The sequence below is a fragment of the Caenorhabditis elegans genome, chromosome IV, assembly GCF_000002985.6.
Source record: "Caenorhabditis elegans chromosome IV".
NCBI classification, from domain to species: Eukaryota; Metazoa; Nematoda; class Chromadorea; order Rhabditida; family Rhabditidae; genus Caenorhabditis; species Caenorhabditis elegans.
This window is the reverse complement of record NC_003282.8, coordinates 1,767,572-1,783,126: the sequence shown is the minus strand read 5'-3', so window position 1 is coordinate 1,783,126 and position 15,555 is coordinate 1,767,572. Positions and strand designations below refer to the sequence as shown.

Sequence of the window (15,555 nt, the reverse complement as noted above, 5' to 3'; positions counted from 1 at the left end):
TATCAGGCGGGTAGGAGATTCATCTCGAAATTTCTTTTTTTGGCTCTCTTTTTCTTACTCATAGACACTCTCACGCAATTATACAAATATAGGTATCAGACCTATAGAACTTTAATCTCTGTTCAATTGATTTTTTTGAAGTGTGATTTTGACAACACTTTTTTCTCACTTGTAACATTTCTTCACTAAACATTCATAAGTTACGTTACTTATTAAAAACATGAATGATGAGTCAATAATGAACCTTGGAAGTGAGCAAAAAGTGTGTTGTCGGTTTAAGTCTAACGGCTTGAAAGTCTTTCCAACACGTTTATTCAGTAATAGAAAAAACTTTCTACCTTTATTTTACATAACTGTAACGTATAAGCTCTCAAAGTTTAACAATCACACTTTACCAAAATGCCACGTGCCACATGAACTTTTCCCGCTGAAATCAGTGTATGACGTTAGCCAGGTGAATTTTCGTATTGCGCTTTTTCTCCTCCTCCCACGGTAGTTACTGGAAAATTAAATTACCAAACGTGTTATACAAACGTGTTAAACTACTATTTTCTTTTAGTTTTTTTAGATGAAAAAATCTTGAAGGATCACTGTGATTTTGTGAGCTTGAATTTGTAGTTTTAGTAAAGTTGAGCATTTTACTGGAAACAAATTTGGGTCAATTGAAAAAAAGATATTCAACTGCATTTGATTTGCTAAGTTCTAAAAAATTTGTCTTCAGAAAAACTTTTCCAAATTTTTTTTGACTATATTTTTATGGCTAGACATTTTACGTGGCCAGGGATGTGCGGCAAATTTTGAAATTTGCCGGGCTCGGCAAATTCGGTAAATCACAATATTTCTTGGAGCTTAAAAATGCCAAAAAATAATTGAAAATATTAAGTTCACTGGTATAGTTCGATTTTTTCCTAATGCGCATGTGGATTTTTTGAATAAAAAATGAAAGAAACACGCTGCTATGTTTTCTTTCATTAAGTTTCTGATCGAAACCATTAGTTTTGAGCAAAATTTTAATGAAACATTTTTAATGAGTGCAGCCAATTTCAAAATTTGCCGAGCTCGGCAAATTCGGCAAATCCACATTTTTGAAATTTGCCGAGCACAGCAAACGACAAATTCGGCAAATTTGCCTCCCTGGTCGAGGCGTCGAGGAACAACTCGCCCTCCTTCGCCCGGCAGCTCCTGGACGAGAAGCTGGCCGGACCTGAATTTGGAAGACTTTTGAGAGTTTGGACTTTGTGAAAAGTTCTGCCCTGATCCCTTAAAACCTCTGAAATCAAATTATTAATCTCTGCCACACTCTCTCACTTTGCCCTTCCGTCACCTTTTCCATCAAAAATGCATTGCACCTTCCCCCCCCCCTCCCCCTTCTGTTTCTATTTTTGCCTCTAAATTTCATATTTTCCACCTGCAAGCCCCCTGTCACTCCCCTCTTGTTTCATATTTTCTTAATATTTCTTTACCTCTTTTCAGGCCGACTTGTCGGTGTCCTGTTCATCACCGAGGAGCGCTACAATCAACGGTTCCCGCCAGTTCGGCCACGCTACCCATCACCGCCGCAAGAATGACGACGGACGCTAATTTCACTGGCGACCCGTCGCCGCTCGTTTCCGTACTTGGTTTGATCAAGTCACCTGATTTGATGATTGGCTCAACAGAGGTGCCGTTGTTTGAGGAGGAGGATATGTGTACACCACTCAACATTTCTTGTGCATGTCATACGGACTACTCAAGTTATGAAGGTTTGGAGAGGTGAGCCGGGGATACTGTACTTTAAAGGTTCATATTTCGGTTGGGTGTGATAATATCAACAAAAAAAAACAATTGCAGTAAAACATAGAAATAACAATGGGAAATGCTTTTTTTAATAAAATTTTTTGAACAGAAACCATAGATATGAGATGCTCATGGTGCATCGATCGAGAAAGTTCCACTTTTTGACTTCAACCGCTCATATCTCGCTTGGTTTTAAAGATACCAAAAGTTGGCAAACTACACAAATGTAGAAAAAAGAAAAATAAATACTTTGTTAGTTGACAACTTTTGGATAAACCCAAGGACAACTGAGAAATGAGGTGCAAGACCAGGCTTGCACATGGTGCATCGAAAACTACATTGCGTGACTTTGGCCGCTTATATCTCGGCTGATTTCAAGCCATTGCAAATATTTTAACTAGAAAACTATAGAACAAATATCGTTCATTTTTTCAATTTACTAGTTTTTGAATTTTTGAATTATCGGTAGAATTAACGGTGGCCGAGGACCTGTCTCGAAGTTCAAGTCGAAATCCACCTCGCCCACACACTCAACTACATTTTTCCAGAGTATTTCTTGGCCTCGTCGCAGTTCCAGTAATCATGTTCGGCATTCTGGCAAACGTCACATCAATGCGCATCTTTACACACCGTATCATGTCGGGATCCTCAATCAACTGGTATCTTGCCGTACTCTCCGCGTCTGACACGTTGATTCTCTTCTCCGCGTTTTTTGTGCTCTCGTTGCCGCGTTTCGGAGAATATCTCACCTGGTGGCGGGCGAATTATATCAGGTAACTATTTTTGAACTGCATAGTTTTTAGAATAAGGCCACCTGGCAAAAGTTCTGGAAATTCGTCTTTAATCAGTCATAGGACAGGCAAATTACTGGACATGGACACTGAAAATGGTCCCTTATTCCAGCTATTCGGTGACTCCGTGCATGTACGGTCTAATGATGACCGCCCAGACGTGCAGTGTCTTCATGACGGTCGGTGTCTCCGTTCATCGCTACATCGGCGTCTGTCATCCGTACAAATCGGTCGAGTGGCTGCCCAAGAAACGGGTCACCACTTTCATCATTGGTCTACTCACGTTCTCCGTGATTTTCAACACGACTCGGTTCTTTGAGGTGAGCGTTTTTGTAATAGGTTGGGTGACTAGGGGAGTGTGAAACCAAGAGCATAAATTTTCAAACTATTGGCTGCCTTGTTTCAAAAATGACCTTTAATAAATATGAGCACCTGCCTAGTACATACTGGCGATTGTGTGGTTTGGACTGAGTAAGAGTTATACACCTGATTATTTGGGACGATGTCGTGGGCCTATAAGACCATTAATATGCCCAGTGACGTCCAAATAAGCTCTTTTTTAGACCGGCTCTCACTAATCATAGAACCCTGAACGATTGTCGAAGTAATTAGGACAGACTAGATTTAGACCAGAGGTGTGCGCGGCAAATTTGCCAAATTTGCCGTACAAATTTGACGGTACAAATCTGACTAAAACTACTCATTTTGTCGCAAAAAATTCAGTAAAACGGTATAACATTGAGTCATTTTGATGCTTAAGCAGACATAATACACGGAACTTATTCGGAAACCAGATGTTTATCGGAATTTAGTAGTTTTGGTGCTCCAAAAAATATCAAAAAGTATCAGTATCAAGCCACACACCCCTGATGTAGACAGACTTCTTAGTCTGAGCAGAGGTCATTTCGGCTTACATCTGTCCTGTAACTGCCGCCTAATTGAATCCCTTGAAACAGTACGAAACCAACCCCACTTTCTGTTTCAGGTCCACATTTCCAACGTGTGCTACCGAGAAAACATCGACTACTACATGCCATCACTTCAGCCGACCGCTCTTCGAATGAACGATCTGTATAGGCAAATATTCTTCGGATGGGCGTACACCATTGTGATGTATGTGGTGCCGTTCACACTGCTGATCGCGCTCAACTCGATGGTGCTGTCGGCGGTGAGACGGTCGAGGCGGATGCATATGGTTTCGCAGGTATGGGACTTTATGTTTTGTGGGTTGATTAGATCTCAAAGCAAGGTCGATACTACTACCACCATATATACTAATTGTAATCGATAGAAATGCATTAGTTTATAAAATAGCGTCTTTAATTTGTATTTTGTTTTTTAAGCTCCAATTATAAGCAATGAGAGTTAATTTCAAGATAGCGATACTGTGCGATACTGTGCTGGTTCTATAATTATCACGGCACGAGTACAGATGTTACGCACTTATGTATACAAAATTTGAGCCCCATTTTGAAAATTGCAGCCAAGATTCGAAACAGTGTGAGAAAAAAGTATTTTAGAAAAAAAAAAGATCTACAATACAAAATCCAATTGTTTCTAACTTTAGTGTGGCGCCGAAAGTGAGGAGTTCTCGAAGAAAGCCGAACGAAAGGAGCGACAAACTTCTATTATGCTCATCTCAATCGTGCTCCTGTTCATCGCCTGTAACACTCTTGCATTCGTTTGCAATATTATGGAGAACATGGGCACTGAGGGAGCAATCTATCAAACTCTTGTCACTTTTAACAATTTATTGGTGAGTTCTGACTAAAGAAGGTTGTGAAGGCTCCAGCCGACTTTTGATCGAGTCATATTTCATTTGAAAGTGCAAAGACTGAATATGACTTCCAGCTGCAATGCACATTTTGCAACTTGTCGGTGATAATTTTTATTTCTAGTTTAAAAACTTGTGCTAGCCATTTTTCGAGAAAAAAAATTGTTTTTTTTTGCGAATATTTATTATTAATCAATTATTAATCAAAAATTGCTCAGTTAATTTTTTTTTTTCGATTGACGTTTCACACACGAATACAATAAAATTCCACCAAAACCAGCCACTAATTATTAGATTTTCATTAGATTAATCTGAAATTGTTTTTAATTTTTTTTCTAAATTTATTAATAACCTAATGGGGTTGGTTATTCATGTGATGACAAAAAAAAAGCAAAAATGCATTTTTCTAATTTTTCGACATTTTTCTAGATCGGTCCACATAAAAATACATTTTTGCATTTTTTGTCATCACATGAATAACCCCATAACACGTGCTCGCTGGCTGTCTCAAAATTCACGTTTTCTCGCGGACGAGAAAACTTGAGAAATGTGAGAAAATGGCCTAGAAATCCTGGAAGAGGAGAATTCCTCGTCCACAGCCAAAATAGCGTGTGAAAGAAGAGATGCAGACGGCAAAACGGTTCTTTGCGTTTTTCACGTCCAGAGAAAAAAGTAGTACAGTGCGTACAAGTTCTATACGCCACCCCCTAAATTTATGCATGTGGGCACGTCTGAATTTTTTAGAAGAATTCTGCTGATGCCATTTGATTCCAAATCCTAAAAAACCTATGAGCCTGAATTTTCATGACCGTACCTCAAAAACTAAATAAATTAGGTCAATAAACCGAAAAATTGGCCGTACAACTTCTATACGCCACCCTCAATTTTTTGACGATTTTTTCAAAACTTTTGATTTTAAAGAGGTAGTTGAAGAGAATATTTATAAATTTGATTGAATATCAGCAAAGAGTAACTTTTCCTACGACCACAAAACATTTTTGTCCCAACCCGATTTACTGTGGAGCGCCAAAGAGCCTGTAACGTGGATTATGGCTCCCACGTGAGATATAACCTCGAAAGTGTGGGGATATGTTCTAGACACTATTCCAACATCTCAGGTAAATTTTGGTCTGATTTGGGCGGTTCTTCGTGCTGATATTAAAACATTTCAGTAAGGTCTAGCCACTTTTTGGCTACTGGCATGCTTAGAGGCCGAAATCACGGTGCACATGAATCCAGTGGGGATGCATTTTTGCGATTGAGCTACAGCAGATTTCGTAGTATTGTTCTTGAACGCAACAATCAAGGTTACTATCATCAAGCGCTCTAGCGATTTAGAAAAGTTTTAACTTGAAACCACAGTAGAAATGCACTGAAAACACACAAATTTTTGATGCTCCGCATTTTCTTCGGATAAGAGGTGAGATGACGAACATATGAATAAAAATAGTGATTTAATTGTGGTAATCTCAATATTTTTTATGCTTCAATCTCTCTAAAAGGCACGGGCGCCGTGATTTCGGCCTCTAAGCATTCCAGTAGCCAAAAAGTGGCTAGACCTTACATGAATGTGTTTCTATCGAGACGAGGAACAGTCCAATTTATGCCAAAATTTGCATGAAATGTTTGAATAGTATCTAGAACATATCCTCAAACTTTTGAGGTTATATCTCACGTGGGAGCAGAAATCCACGTTTCAGGCCCTCTGGTGCCATTGGCACTCCATGGATCTACGAATTGGGACAAAATTGTTCTATGGTTGTAGGAAAAGCTACTGTGCACCGAAATTCACTCAAATTTATTAATGTGCTGTTCAACTTCTTCTCAAAAATTGTAAATTTTTGAAAAATCATCAAAAAATCGAGGGTGGCGTATAGAAGTTGTACGGCCAATTTTTCGATTTATTGACCTAATTTTTTTAATTATTGAGGTAAGGTCATGAAAATTTGGGCCTATAGGTTTTTTAAGATTTGGAATCGAATGGCATCAACAGAAATTTTTTTGAAAGCACAGACGTGGCCACAGGCATAAATTTAGGGGGTGGCGTATAGAACTTGTACGCACTGTATCTGCGTCTCTCACGCCCAATGGATAGCGAGAGTTGGCGCCAACGTGAATTCTCAATGAGGCGCGTTTGCTTCAAACTTATGCAAAAGGACAGCCAGCGACCACGTGCCATAACCGATGTAGAAAAATGTCGGAAAATGCAAAAAATGCATGCGTTTTTTTAAATGTTTCTGCACACATGAATAGGGGGAAAACTGTATAAAAATACATTTTTGTATTTTTCGTCAGCGCATGAAAATCAGTATTATTGATTTATTCCAGGTGATCATCAATGCTTCATGCAACATCTGTGTCTACATGCTGTTCTCTGGCAAATACCGAATGCTTCTCCGCTACTATCTGTTCTGTGATTGGTCCCGACAGGGAGAGCTACTCGTTAGTTCCGTACTCAATTAGTCATTTTCCGTTTTATTTTTTTTTCTTTCCCCAACCGGTTGCTTTTGTGTTTTTCCCCCAAATGTTCTGTTTTTGTAATAATTTTCTTTCTTCTATCCATTTAGTTGGGGTATTGGTATTGCTTTGAAATTTTTGGGAAAGTTAAATTTTGCAAATTTTTGCTCAAACTTACAAAAATTAGTTTTTTTTTTTTTGGAATTTCACAGAAATCGATAATTTTTTTCAAATTAAAAATATTTTAAAATTCGGTTTTTTTCTGTAATTTTCAAAGAACTTTTTTGTATTTAAAGTATAATTTTAATAAGATCAAACTGAAAATTATAGAATTTTGGTTTTTGTTAAAGTTCCTGATTTCATAGTAAAATAATTATAGAAAATCGGAAAAATCTGTCTCATTGCGATTTGATCTACGAAAAATGCGGGAATATTTTTCCAGAAGAATTGTGACCCCAGAACAATTGTGACGTCAGCTTAACCATGTGCAATCATGATGAGATGTCTGCGTCTCTTCTGCCGCATTTTTCAAAGATCAAAGCGAAATGAGACTGTTCTGACTTCACGTGAGTTTGAATAATTTGGAAAAAAAATCGTTTAAAAACTTGACATTCCAAATTTTGTATTTTTTTTTGTATTTTTTTAAAAGTTTTCAGGCAATTTTCAAAACTTTCAACAGAATTTTTTTTTATTTTTTGTCTGAAAATCATTTGAAAAATAGGTCAAAATCTATTTGAATGTGGAGATCTGATAAAAATTTCAATTTCAATGTGAAAAAAAATTTCAAAAAATTTCAACTCCCAGTACCCCTTTATTTCGTTTCTTGCATGTCTACCTTCAGTACCTTACCGTACACTCTCTGTACATTTTTCTAGATTGATCGTCTCGAGAAGAGTCAAACTTGACAGGAACATCTTCATATAAACTTCTACTTAACCCCCCACTTTCCTATACTCTGTACTATTCAAAACGGGTGTCACAACTTGAAGCGGAGAACAACACGCATGTAACTACTTTTTTTTCGACATTTTCTTAATTACATATATATATATATATTTTCTTTATTTGCTAATACAGAAACTATAAGCTTGTATTGTATATTTATTAACTACTATGTATGTTGAAACCAAATAAACTCAATTTTTATTTTTTTTTCCAATTTTTGTTAAAACTTTGCCAGTTCATATCTCAGCTGTATTTGGATTTATCAAAAAAATTTCAACTAACAAAATGTTTGTAATTTCTTTTTCTATATATTTGTAGTTGATAATTTTTTGATAGCATTAAAATCAACCGAGATATGAGCAATTAAAGTAACGTGGTACAAGACATTGTGCATCGAGTATGCTCTCAACTTTGACAGCCCACATCTCGGCTCACGTTGAAGTTATCAAAAAATTTTCAACTAGCTAAATATTGCTTATTTAATTTTCCATAAGTTTGTAGTTAAACATGTTTTAATAATATCAAAATTAACCGAGATGTGTGAGCTGCCAATGTTTAAGACATGGTGCATCAAGAATGCTCTATAGCTCAACTTTGACAACCCATATCTTGGTTATCCTTGGAAATCGAAAATTGTTAATAAACACAATAACTCTGCATTTAATGTTTTTAAACATCTTTATAATAAACCGATATATGAACGGTAAAAGTAGAATTAACAGCAAATATTCCCACTCCGGCAGGTTCTTCCACCACCACACCGGTTTGCAACACAGCTTCCAAAAGGTGTCTGATTATTTGGACACGAGGGACAGCAATTGCCATTTGCTTGGCAGGAAAATCCATTTGGGCAGATTCCCTGGAAGAGAAATTGGTGGCCGAGTTTTTTTTAATAAAAAAAAGTTAAAATGTGTAAATTGACCACACTTTTAGCTCACTTTTCCTAAACATTTTTCATTAAAATATAAGATTCAATAGAGACGAAAATACACAGTGGTTTCCCGGTAGGCCTAATTATGCCTGCCTGCTTACTTTAAAGTGGGCCTACGCCTACCTTTTGCCTACGCCCATGCGTTCTGGAGAAAAACATTAAAACTAAAAAAATAACTATTATTAATTGAATTAGCAATTAAGCCAAAATAAGGCGAGACTGGCGGTAGGTAGGCATGCAGGCAACAACGAAACACTTGCCTGCCTACCTACGAGCTTGCCAACTGCCATAGTGTCTCCCCCTGCATATGTTAAAACATCAAATCCTCGAATTCCCGTCCAAGCTCAGAATTAGGTGTTAGGCAGGCAGGTAGGCAGGCCGGCATATCGCCCACCTGCTTTGTAATGTTTAAGATAGTATATTTTAAATTTATGTATTCTAATTTTCAACAATGATTTCATATTCCTCTCATGCTCTTATTGATGCACCAACTTTTCAAAGCTAGTATGATTATTAGATTTTAGATTTTTGCTAAACTTTGACTTTGACAGTTTATATCTCAATTGGTTTTGGTTTTATCAAAAAGTTGCAAACAAGTAAAATATTTTTCATTTTTTTCTCTATAGTTTTGCAGTTAAACATTTTTTGCTAACTTTGAATTGAACCGAGATATGAGCTATCAAAGTGTATTACTTACATTCCCACAAGTCCCGTAAGCTTGTCCATATGGACATTCACAGCAGTAATTCGTCGATGTGCATATTTGAGATAATGCAGAGCATCGTCCCGACATGTCACAGGACCCCAACGCGGGCTGTCCTCCACAGGCTACTGGAATTAAAGAATTAACAGAAGAAAAGTTTCGAAATTTGCCTACCATTCCACTCGTTACCAGTCGTCGTACAACAAAGCCCACTGATACATGTTTGACCGGCCGCGCATTGTCCACGTGTAGTACACCGTACTTCGGATAGCTGGCCTGATGGGCAGATTCCTGTTGGATAACCTAGTTTTATGGAATTATAAAAAGAGCTGTACTCACCAAAACCTGGAGCTCTCGTAGTTGTTGTTGTTATAATCGGATTCGGGACATTCTGAGAATTAGGTGACGTACAGCAAAAATTGTTAATACACGTGGAGACTCCCGAATAATAAGGGGTACATTGATAAGATTGCTCGCAAGCGATGTTCATGAATATCCCGCCATTCGGACACGATTGTGATGATGGGCAGGCTGAAATTCGGGTAATTTTTACACTTAACGTGTTTTGACTGTTTTCTATGCGGCTTACGCCTGCCTTCTGCCTGCTTTGTGCCTATAGGCAGTCGTAGGTAGATTCTAGGCATGCGTCAGTAGGGAAACAGGTAGGCAACACAGACAAACATTGTTAGGCACAAGACAAATGTAGGTAGGTGCAAGGCAGGTAGGTACAGGTTGGCATAATGCATGCGTAGATAGATCAAAGGTAAGGGTACGTAGGCATGACAAAGGATCACGTTGGTAGTTACTAGACAAGTTTAGGCAGGCATAAGTAGGCACAAGGTATGCATAGGTAGGCACAAGGCATGGGTAGATTGCCACGAGGAAAGCCTATGTTGGTACCAGATAGGCACACATATAGATACTAGGTAGGCACGAGACAGTTGGGCGTAGGTAAACTCTTGACATATGTAGGTAGGTACAAGGCAAACATAGGTATGCTCTAGGCAAGCCTAGGTAGGCATAATCCAGGCGTAGACTAAAGCAATATTATGTAGGCATGACAAAAGCGTTAGTAGGTAGTAGACAAGTCTTGGTAGGCACATGGCAGGCATAGGTAGGTACTAGGTAGGCCCGGAAATCGCCTCCAACTGTATTCCAAATTGAGGAAAATAATATTAGAACTCGAACTCGACGATTCAAAATGCTCAATTTTTGTTTATTGCTGCTTTATCAAATGCTCACGTTTCCAGCATAAGCATACACGCTTCATGTTTAGCTGCTCATATCTCAGTTCATTTCAAAGCTATCAACATAATTTTAACTACAAAATTATAGAAAATTAAATACGAATTATTATTTCAGTTAACAATTTTTTGATAAATTGAAAACCAACAGAGTTACAAGCCCCTAAAATTTGCCAACTTACGGTTTGTGGAATAAAACTGATACGGTTGTGATCCACATAGATAGAGCTGTCGTTTGAACTTAGAACCTTCAATATGTAATACAAATACAAATGAAATGAAATACGGCAAAAAAGCTGGCATGTTGGTATATTTGTGTCAGGTGCTGGGGAAAATGACGACTGTATTTATTCCTGGCCGTTCGGTTTTTCCCCATTTCATAATACAATTTATTATTATTTTGTATGGTATTTCTGTGGGGGTATGTATGCGCAATGATGATGATGATGAGATCGCAATTATGTATTTGCACAGCTTTTTTTGGCAGGCGAGTGTACTGGATTATTCACCATTGGGTAAATCGAAACCTACTTTTTTTTGGGAATTCGGGAATTGGAAATTGGGCAGTTTAATTTTCAGATTAATATTCAATATTTCAATTTAAAAAATAACGCTTGAAAAAGTAGTTTAAACTTTGAATTTCCGGTAAAATATTATTAAATTTACTCGTGGTGTCAAACAGTCCCATTAAGGTTTGATCTATTAGGTTGAGCAAAAAGTCTTTGCAAAATTTTTTTTTTTTTTGGAAGTAGTATTTTTTCAAAGCGAACAAGATTCAATGGGTAATATATTTACCATTAATGCCTATGACTTCTTGCCAACGCAACGGAAGTTGAACAGTACCCTCCGCCTAGAACTCCTGCGATTAGGAGGCAAAGAAGTCGTCCAACCCCGTTTCGACGACCTTTCGATCATGAAACTTCTGCCCGGCAAAGTGATTCTGGAGTGAGCGGAACAGATGGTAGTCAGTAGGAGCCAAGCCCGGCGAATACTATGGGTAAGACAAAATTTGGATTCCGACTGTCTGGAGCTTCTGGCGGGTCTTAAAAGTTGTATGCGGTCTTGCGTTGTCATGGAGCAGCAACAACTTTGATCCTCTAGGGCGATGTAATCGATGAGCATGGACCACCTTTTCCAATTAAATGCAGTATAGGCCAGCGCTGATTGTAGCAAAGTCTGGAAGAAGCTCTCTGGAAATGACACTTTTACTGTCCCGCCCAATTGAGAGAAGCACTTTTTTCCGTGAAGTTCTCATTTGAGGTCAGGTGTCGCGGTTTCCTCGACCAGGACCCACTCTTTTTTCCTGGTATGGCTAACATACAATACCCATTTATCATTTCCAGTAATGATATCTTTAACCCAGTCCGTTGTTCGTTTCCTAGTGAGCAGCGAAAGAGAGAGGTCACAAAGCAATTTTTCTGAGAATCGGACAATTTGTGAGGAACGAGTTGACCGAACTTTTCTATCTTTCCGGTTTTTTGGAGATGATTGATGATGATTCTTTGGGGATGCTTGAGAGTCGCAGAAAGTTCGCGTGACGTTGCTCTTGAATCATCTTCCAGGGCTCTCGAAATATCCTCATCGATATCCAAACGAGAGCGATCTTATCTTGGTTTATCATCGAGATCGTAGTTCTTTTTCGTGAACTTTTCGAACCAAAACTTCATGGTATTGTAGGTGACAGAGTTCTTGCCTAACACTGCACACATGTTACGACGAGCTTCGTTGCAATTGCAGCTTTGGGGGAACTCGTACAGAAAAACCCCTCGGAGGGCGTGACGTTCGGCGAGCAAATTCTCGGTCATTTTGAACAGCACCCAAAAGTTTTTTTAAATATATTAAACATGCACATTACGTACTATGCAAATAAAAAAACAGAATCAGAAAAAAATGAATTAACGCTGAGAAATGAAGAAAAATACAAATTTTGCAAAGACTTTTTGCTCAACCTAATACAAAAAATGCGGAACTTTTTTGCCAAAAAATTGTGACGGCAGCACGTTCTTAACCATTCAAAATCACTAGACAAGTCTGCGTCTCATTTTCCCGCATTTTTCGAAGATCTACCTAGATCAAACCAAAATGAGACACTCTGACACCACATGAATTTATTAAAAATTTCGAATTTGCCGAAAGTTTGGGAAGAATCTATTTCCGGGAAGATTTTTGAAAATTTTAAATTTGAAATTCCAGCAAAACCGGTCGGAATTTTTTTTTTTTTTTTGAATTTTTTGTTGAAAATTGATAGGAAATTTGAATTTAAAGATCGCACCCAGATTTTTTCACAAGTTTATTTTTTTTTCCCGCCAAAAAATTTTAATTGAAAAATTTATTAAAAACTCAAACGACAGAATGTTGAGATTTAAAATTTTTGAATTTCCCGCCATAATTTTGTTTAAAATTTTTAAATCAAAAAGTTGAATTTCCAATTGAAATTCTTTTTTATTTAAAATTTTTTTTTTTTTAAATTTCGCGCCAAATTTTTGAAAATTGAACATTTGAACATCCAACCAAAAAACAAAGGAATATTCACCAAATTTTTTGAAATGAATTTCAAATAATTTTTAAAACTAAACTTCGTATTCCGAAATTTTAAATCAAATATTCAATTCTCGTTTCCGAAATAATTTTTTTTTAATTTCCCGCCAATATTTTTGAAAGTTGGAATTTTGCGCCAAAACCTTAGTTGTTTGAGAAGTAGAATATTCAGCGGGAAAATATTTAAAAAATTTGCCAAAAATTGTCGGAAATTTAAATTTGAACTTTCCGCCAAAATTAAATTTTTTGCAACAAAAAAAATATTGAAAATTAAATGATTTATTTCTCGAAAACGAACATTTAACGCCGACTTCCATCCTCAAAGAAGACACCTCCATCGATGGCACAATATTTCGGACATACTCCCTTCTCTCCACCACTTCCAGCGACTCCAGCAACTCCTGGTGTTCCAGGATTTCCATCGGCTCCCGGAGCACCTGGATTTCCATTTGGTCCCTTTGGTCCAGGTGTCCCTGGTTGACCATCGTGTCCTGGCTGTCCGGGGGCTCCCGGTGGTCCTTGTGGTCCTGGTGGTCCAGCAGGTCCTGGTGCTCCTGGGGTGATTGGCTCGGATTTTCCATCTTCTCCCGGTTTTCCAGGGGATCCCGGTGCTCCTGGGTTTCCATTTGGCCCGGCAGGCCCCTTGTCTCCAGCTGCTCCCGGTTGCCCATCGCTTCCCGGTGCTCCAGGGCTCCCGTCGGATCCAGCATCCCCAGCTGGTCCTGGTGGCCCTGGTGGTCCAGCTGGTCCCTGGGGACAGGGTTTGCATGGTGGTGGGGTAATTGGCTCACATGGTTGCTGTGGTGGCCGTCCTGGGTTACCAGGGAGTCCTGGGGCTCCGGCCTTTCCTGGGCGACCAGGTTTTCCGGGAGTTCCAGCAGGCCCGGCTGCTCCAGGAAGACAACAAGCTTCACAGTTACCGGGTGCACCAGATGCTTCAGATCCTCCTCCATTGACACCTGCGTCGTAACCAGCTTGACGTGCTGTACGGTTACGGCTGGCGGGGATTGATTTCAGATGGTTCACCTCTGTCCAGATATCTTTTGCGGAGCCCTTACAGAAGTTGATTTCAGTTTGCATGGATCGCTTGACGTGATGAACATAGTTGTACACCATCGGCAGAGTCACAGAGACCTGGAAATTTGAATATTGGAGAAAAATTTTGGCGGGAAATTCAAATTCAAAATCTCTGATAAAAACTCAATTTATCATATTTGAATTTCAGTTCTAAAAAATTCCAGAATTTCCAGAAGCTCAAAAACTTACGGAAATCACAGCAACCACCGAAAAAGCGACTGCCGAATAGGCCACAAAGCGGTAAGCCTTGATTCGTTGTTCGAGGTCCATTGTTGCGTTGCTGAAAATGACTCCCGAACTTCTGGCTTATAAGGCACGGTTGGCTCCGCCCGTTTCTGGCTTGAAAATAATGCAGTCGCCGGGGTCAGGGTAGGAAATTACACACTTTGCAGGCAATTTTTTGTAACAAATTTGCGGGGAGGGGGACAGAAAAAACATTAAACAACACGTATGTATTGTTAAAATATGATATCAGAATTTAAATTTAATTTGACATTGAGCTTTTATGAAGATTTCTGAAACTAATTGAGTTATTAAATAGTGCACTTTAAAATCAAAAAGAGAAAATTAAAGTAGTAGTTATGCACACAAAAAAGTATAAATTCGTGTTTTTAATTTATAATAACCTATTTTTTGGGTAATTTCAAAAATTTTGACTGCAAATAAAAACTTTAATAACTACGATATTTCGCTATTTTGGCACTGTGAATTTTTAACAATTTTTTTTTAAAATCGGATGTCCTGTTTGACAGTCCCAATTCGCCTATCAAAAGTTCAATCTGAAATTTGTTCCTTTTCCATTAATTTTTACAAGAAGGATTTTCTTTTTTTATTTGTTCAAAGAGTCCAATTTCCCAGCTAAAATTAAAGCTGATTGTTATCTGAATTCTAATTCTCGTTTTTTTTTTGGGTTGCCAGGTTGTTAGCCATCACATTACACTGTGGAAAAGTGAAAAACTGTTGTTTGTTATTGTTGTTGTTGTCTGTATAAAATGGAATGCAATTTTGTTTTAATGATGACACACAGAGGAAAAGGTATTTGGCAAAAAAAAAGGAAAACAAATTTGAAAAAATTTGAAAATAAAAAAAACTGCATGACAATTTGAAATGTTTCAAAACATATTGTTATTGTTGGAAATATATATTTTTACCAAAAAAAACTTCTGAAAAATTCAAAAAGTTTTCAGACATTTGATACCAATTTGAAAAAAACAAATTTGACAATTTGGCAAATTGTCAAATTGCCGGTCTTCCAATTTGCCGTTTTTTTTTTCATTTTTGGCGAATTGCCAATTTGCCGTTTGCTGAACATCAATTTG

General features: G+C 37.9%; 3 protein-coding genes across 4 annotated transcripts; 1 reads left to right on the top strand and 2 right to left on the bottom strand.

Moving 5' to 3' along the window:
* Positions 1 to 1,467: 1,467 nt before the first annotated feature.
* On the top strand, positions 1,468 to 7,946 carry frpr-19 (G-protein coupled receptors family 1 profile domain-containing protein; the record flags this gene model as incomplete). 2 transcript variants are annotated; one of them, NM_001383044.2, is made up of 7 exons in its annotated part: positions 1,565 to 1,752; positions 2,325 to 2,549; positions 2,680 to 2,887; positions 3,553 to 3,771; positions 4,135 to 4,323; positions 6,670 to 6,783; positions 7,674 to 7,941. In NM_001383044.2, the coding sequence occupies 7 exons, from the start codon at positions 1,565 to 1,567 to the stop codon at positions 7,701 to 7,703; spliced, it is 1,173 nt and encodes a 390-aa protein (NP_001370911.1). In that variant the 3' UTR covers positions 7,704 to 7,941. The 2 variants fall into 2 exon arrangements, with proteins under 2 accessions (NP_001294552.1, NP_001370911.1); NM_001307623.5 differs by having other exon boundaries at positions 1,468 to 1,752; positions 6,670 to 7,946.
* Positions 7,947 to 8,388: 442 nt separating this feature from the next.
* On the bottom strand, positions 8,389 to 10,984 carry pugs-10 (EGF-like domain-containing protein). Its single transcript, NM_067733.6, has 5 exons — positions 10,804 to 10,984; positions 9,717 to 9,908; positions 9,552 to 9,668; positions 9,372 to 9,505; positions 8,389 to 8,602 (listed from the first exon to the last, which is right to left on the bottom strand). Exons 1-5 carry the CDS (start codon positions 10,922 to 10,924, stop codon positions 8,459 to 8,461), a joined length of 708 nt encoding a protein of 235 aa, NP_500134.2. The 5' UTR covers positions 10,925 to 10,984; the 3' UTR covers positions 8,389 to 8,458.
* A 2,440-nt stretch (positions 10,985 to 13,424) lies between these two features.
* col-108 (Nematode cuticle collagen N-terminal domain-containing protein) lies at positions 13,425 to 14,539 on the bottom strand. The gene is made up of 2 exons (NM_067732.4): positions 14,426 to 14,539; positions 13,425 to 14,293 (listed from the first exon to the last, which is right to left on the bottom strand). The coding sequence occupies exons 1-2, from the start codon at positions 14,504 to 14,506 to the stop codon at positions 13,460 to 13,462; spliced, it is 915 nt and encodes a 304-aa protein (NP_500133.2). The 5' UTR covers positions 14,507 to 14,539; the 3' UTR covers positions 13,425 to 13,459.
* Between the last annotated feature and the right edge of the window lie 1,016 nt (positions 14,540 to 15,555).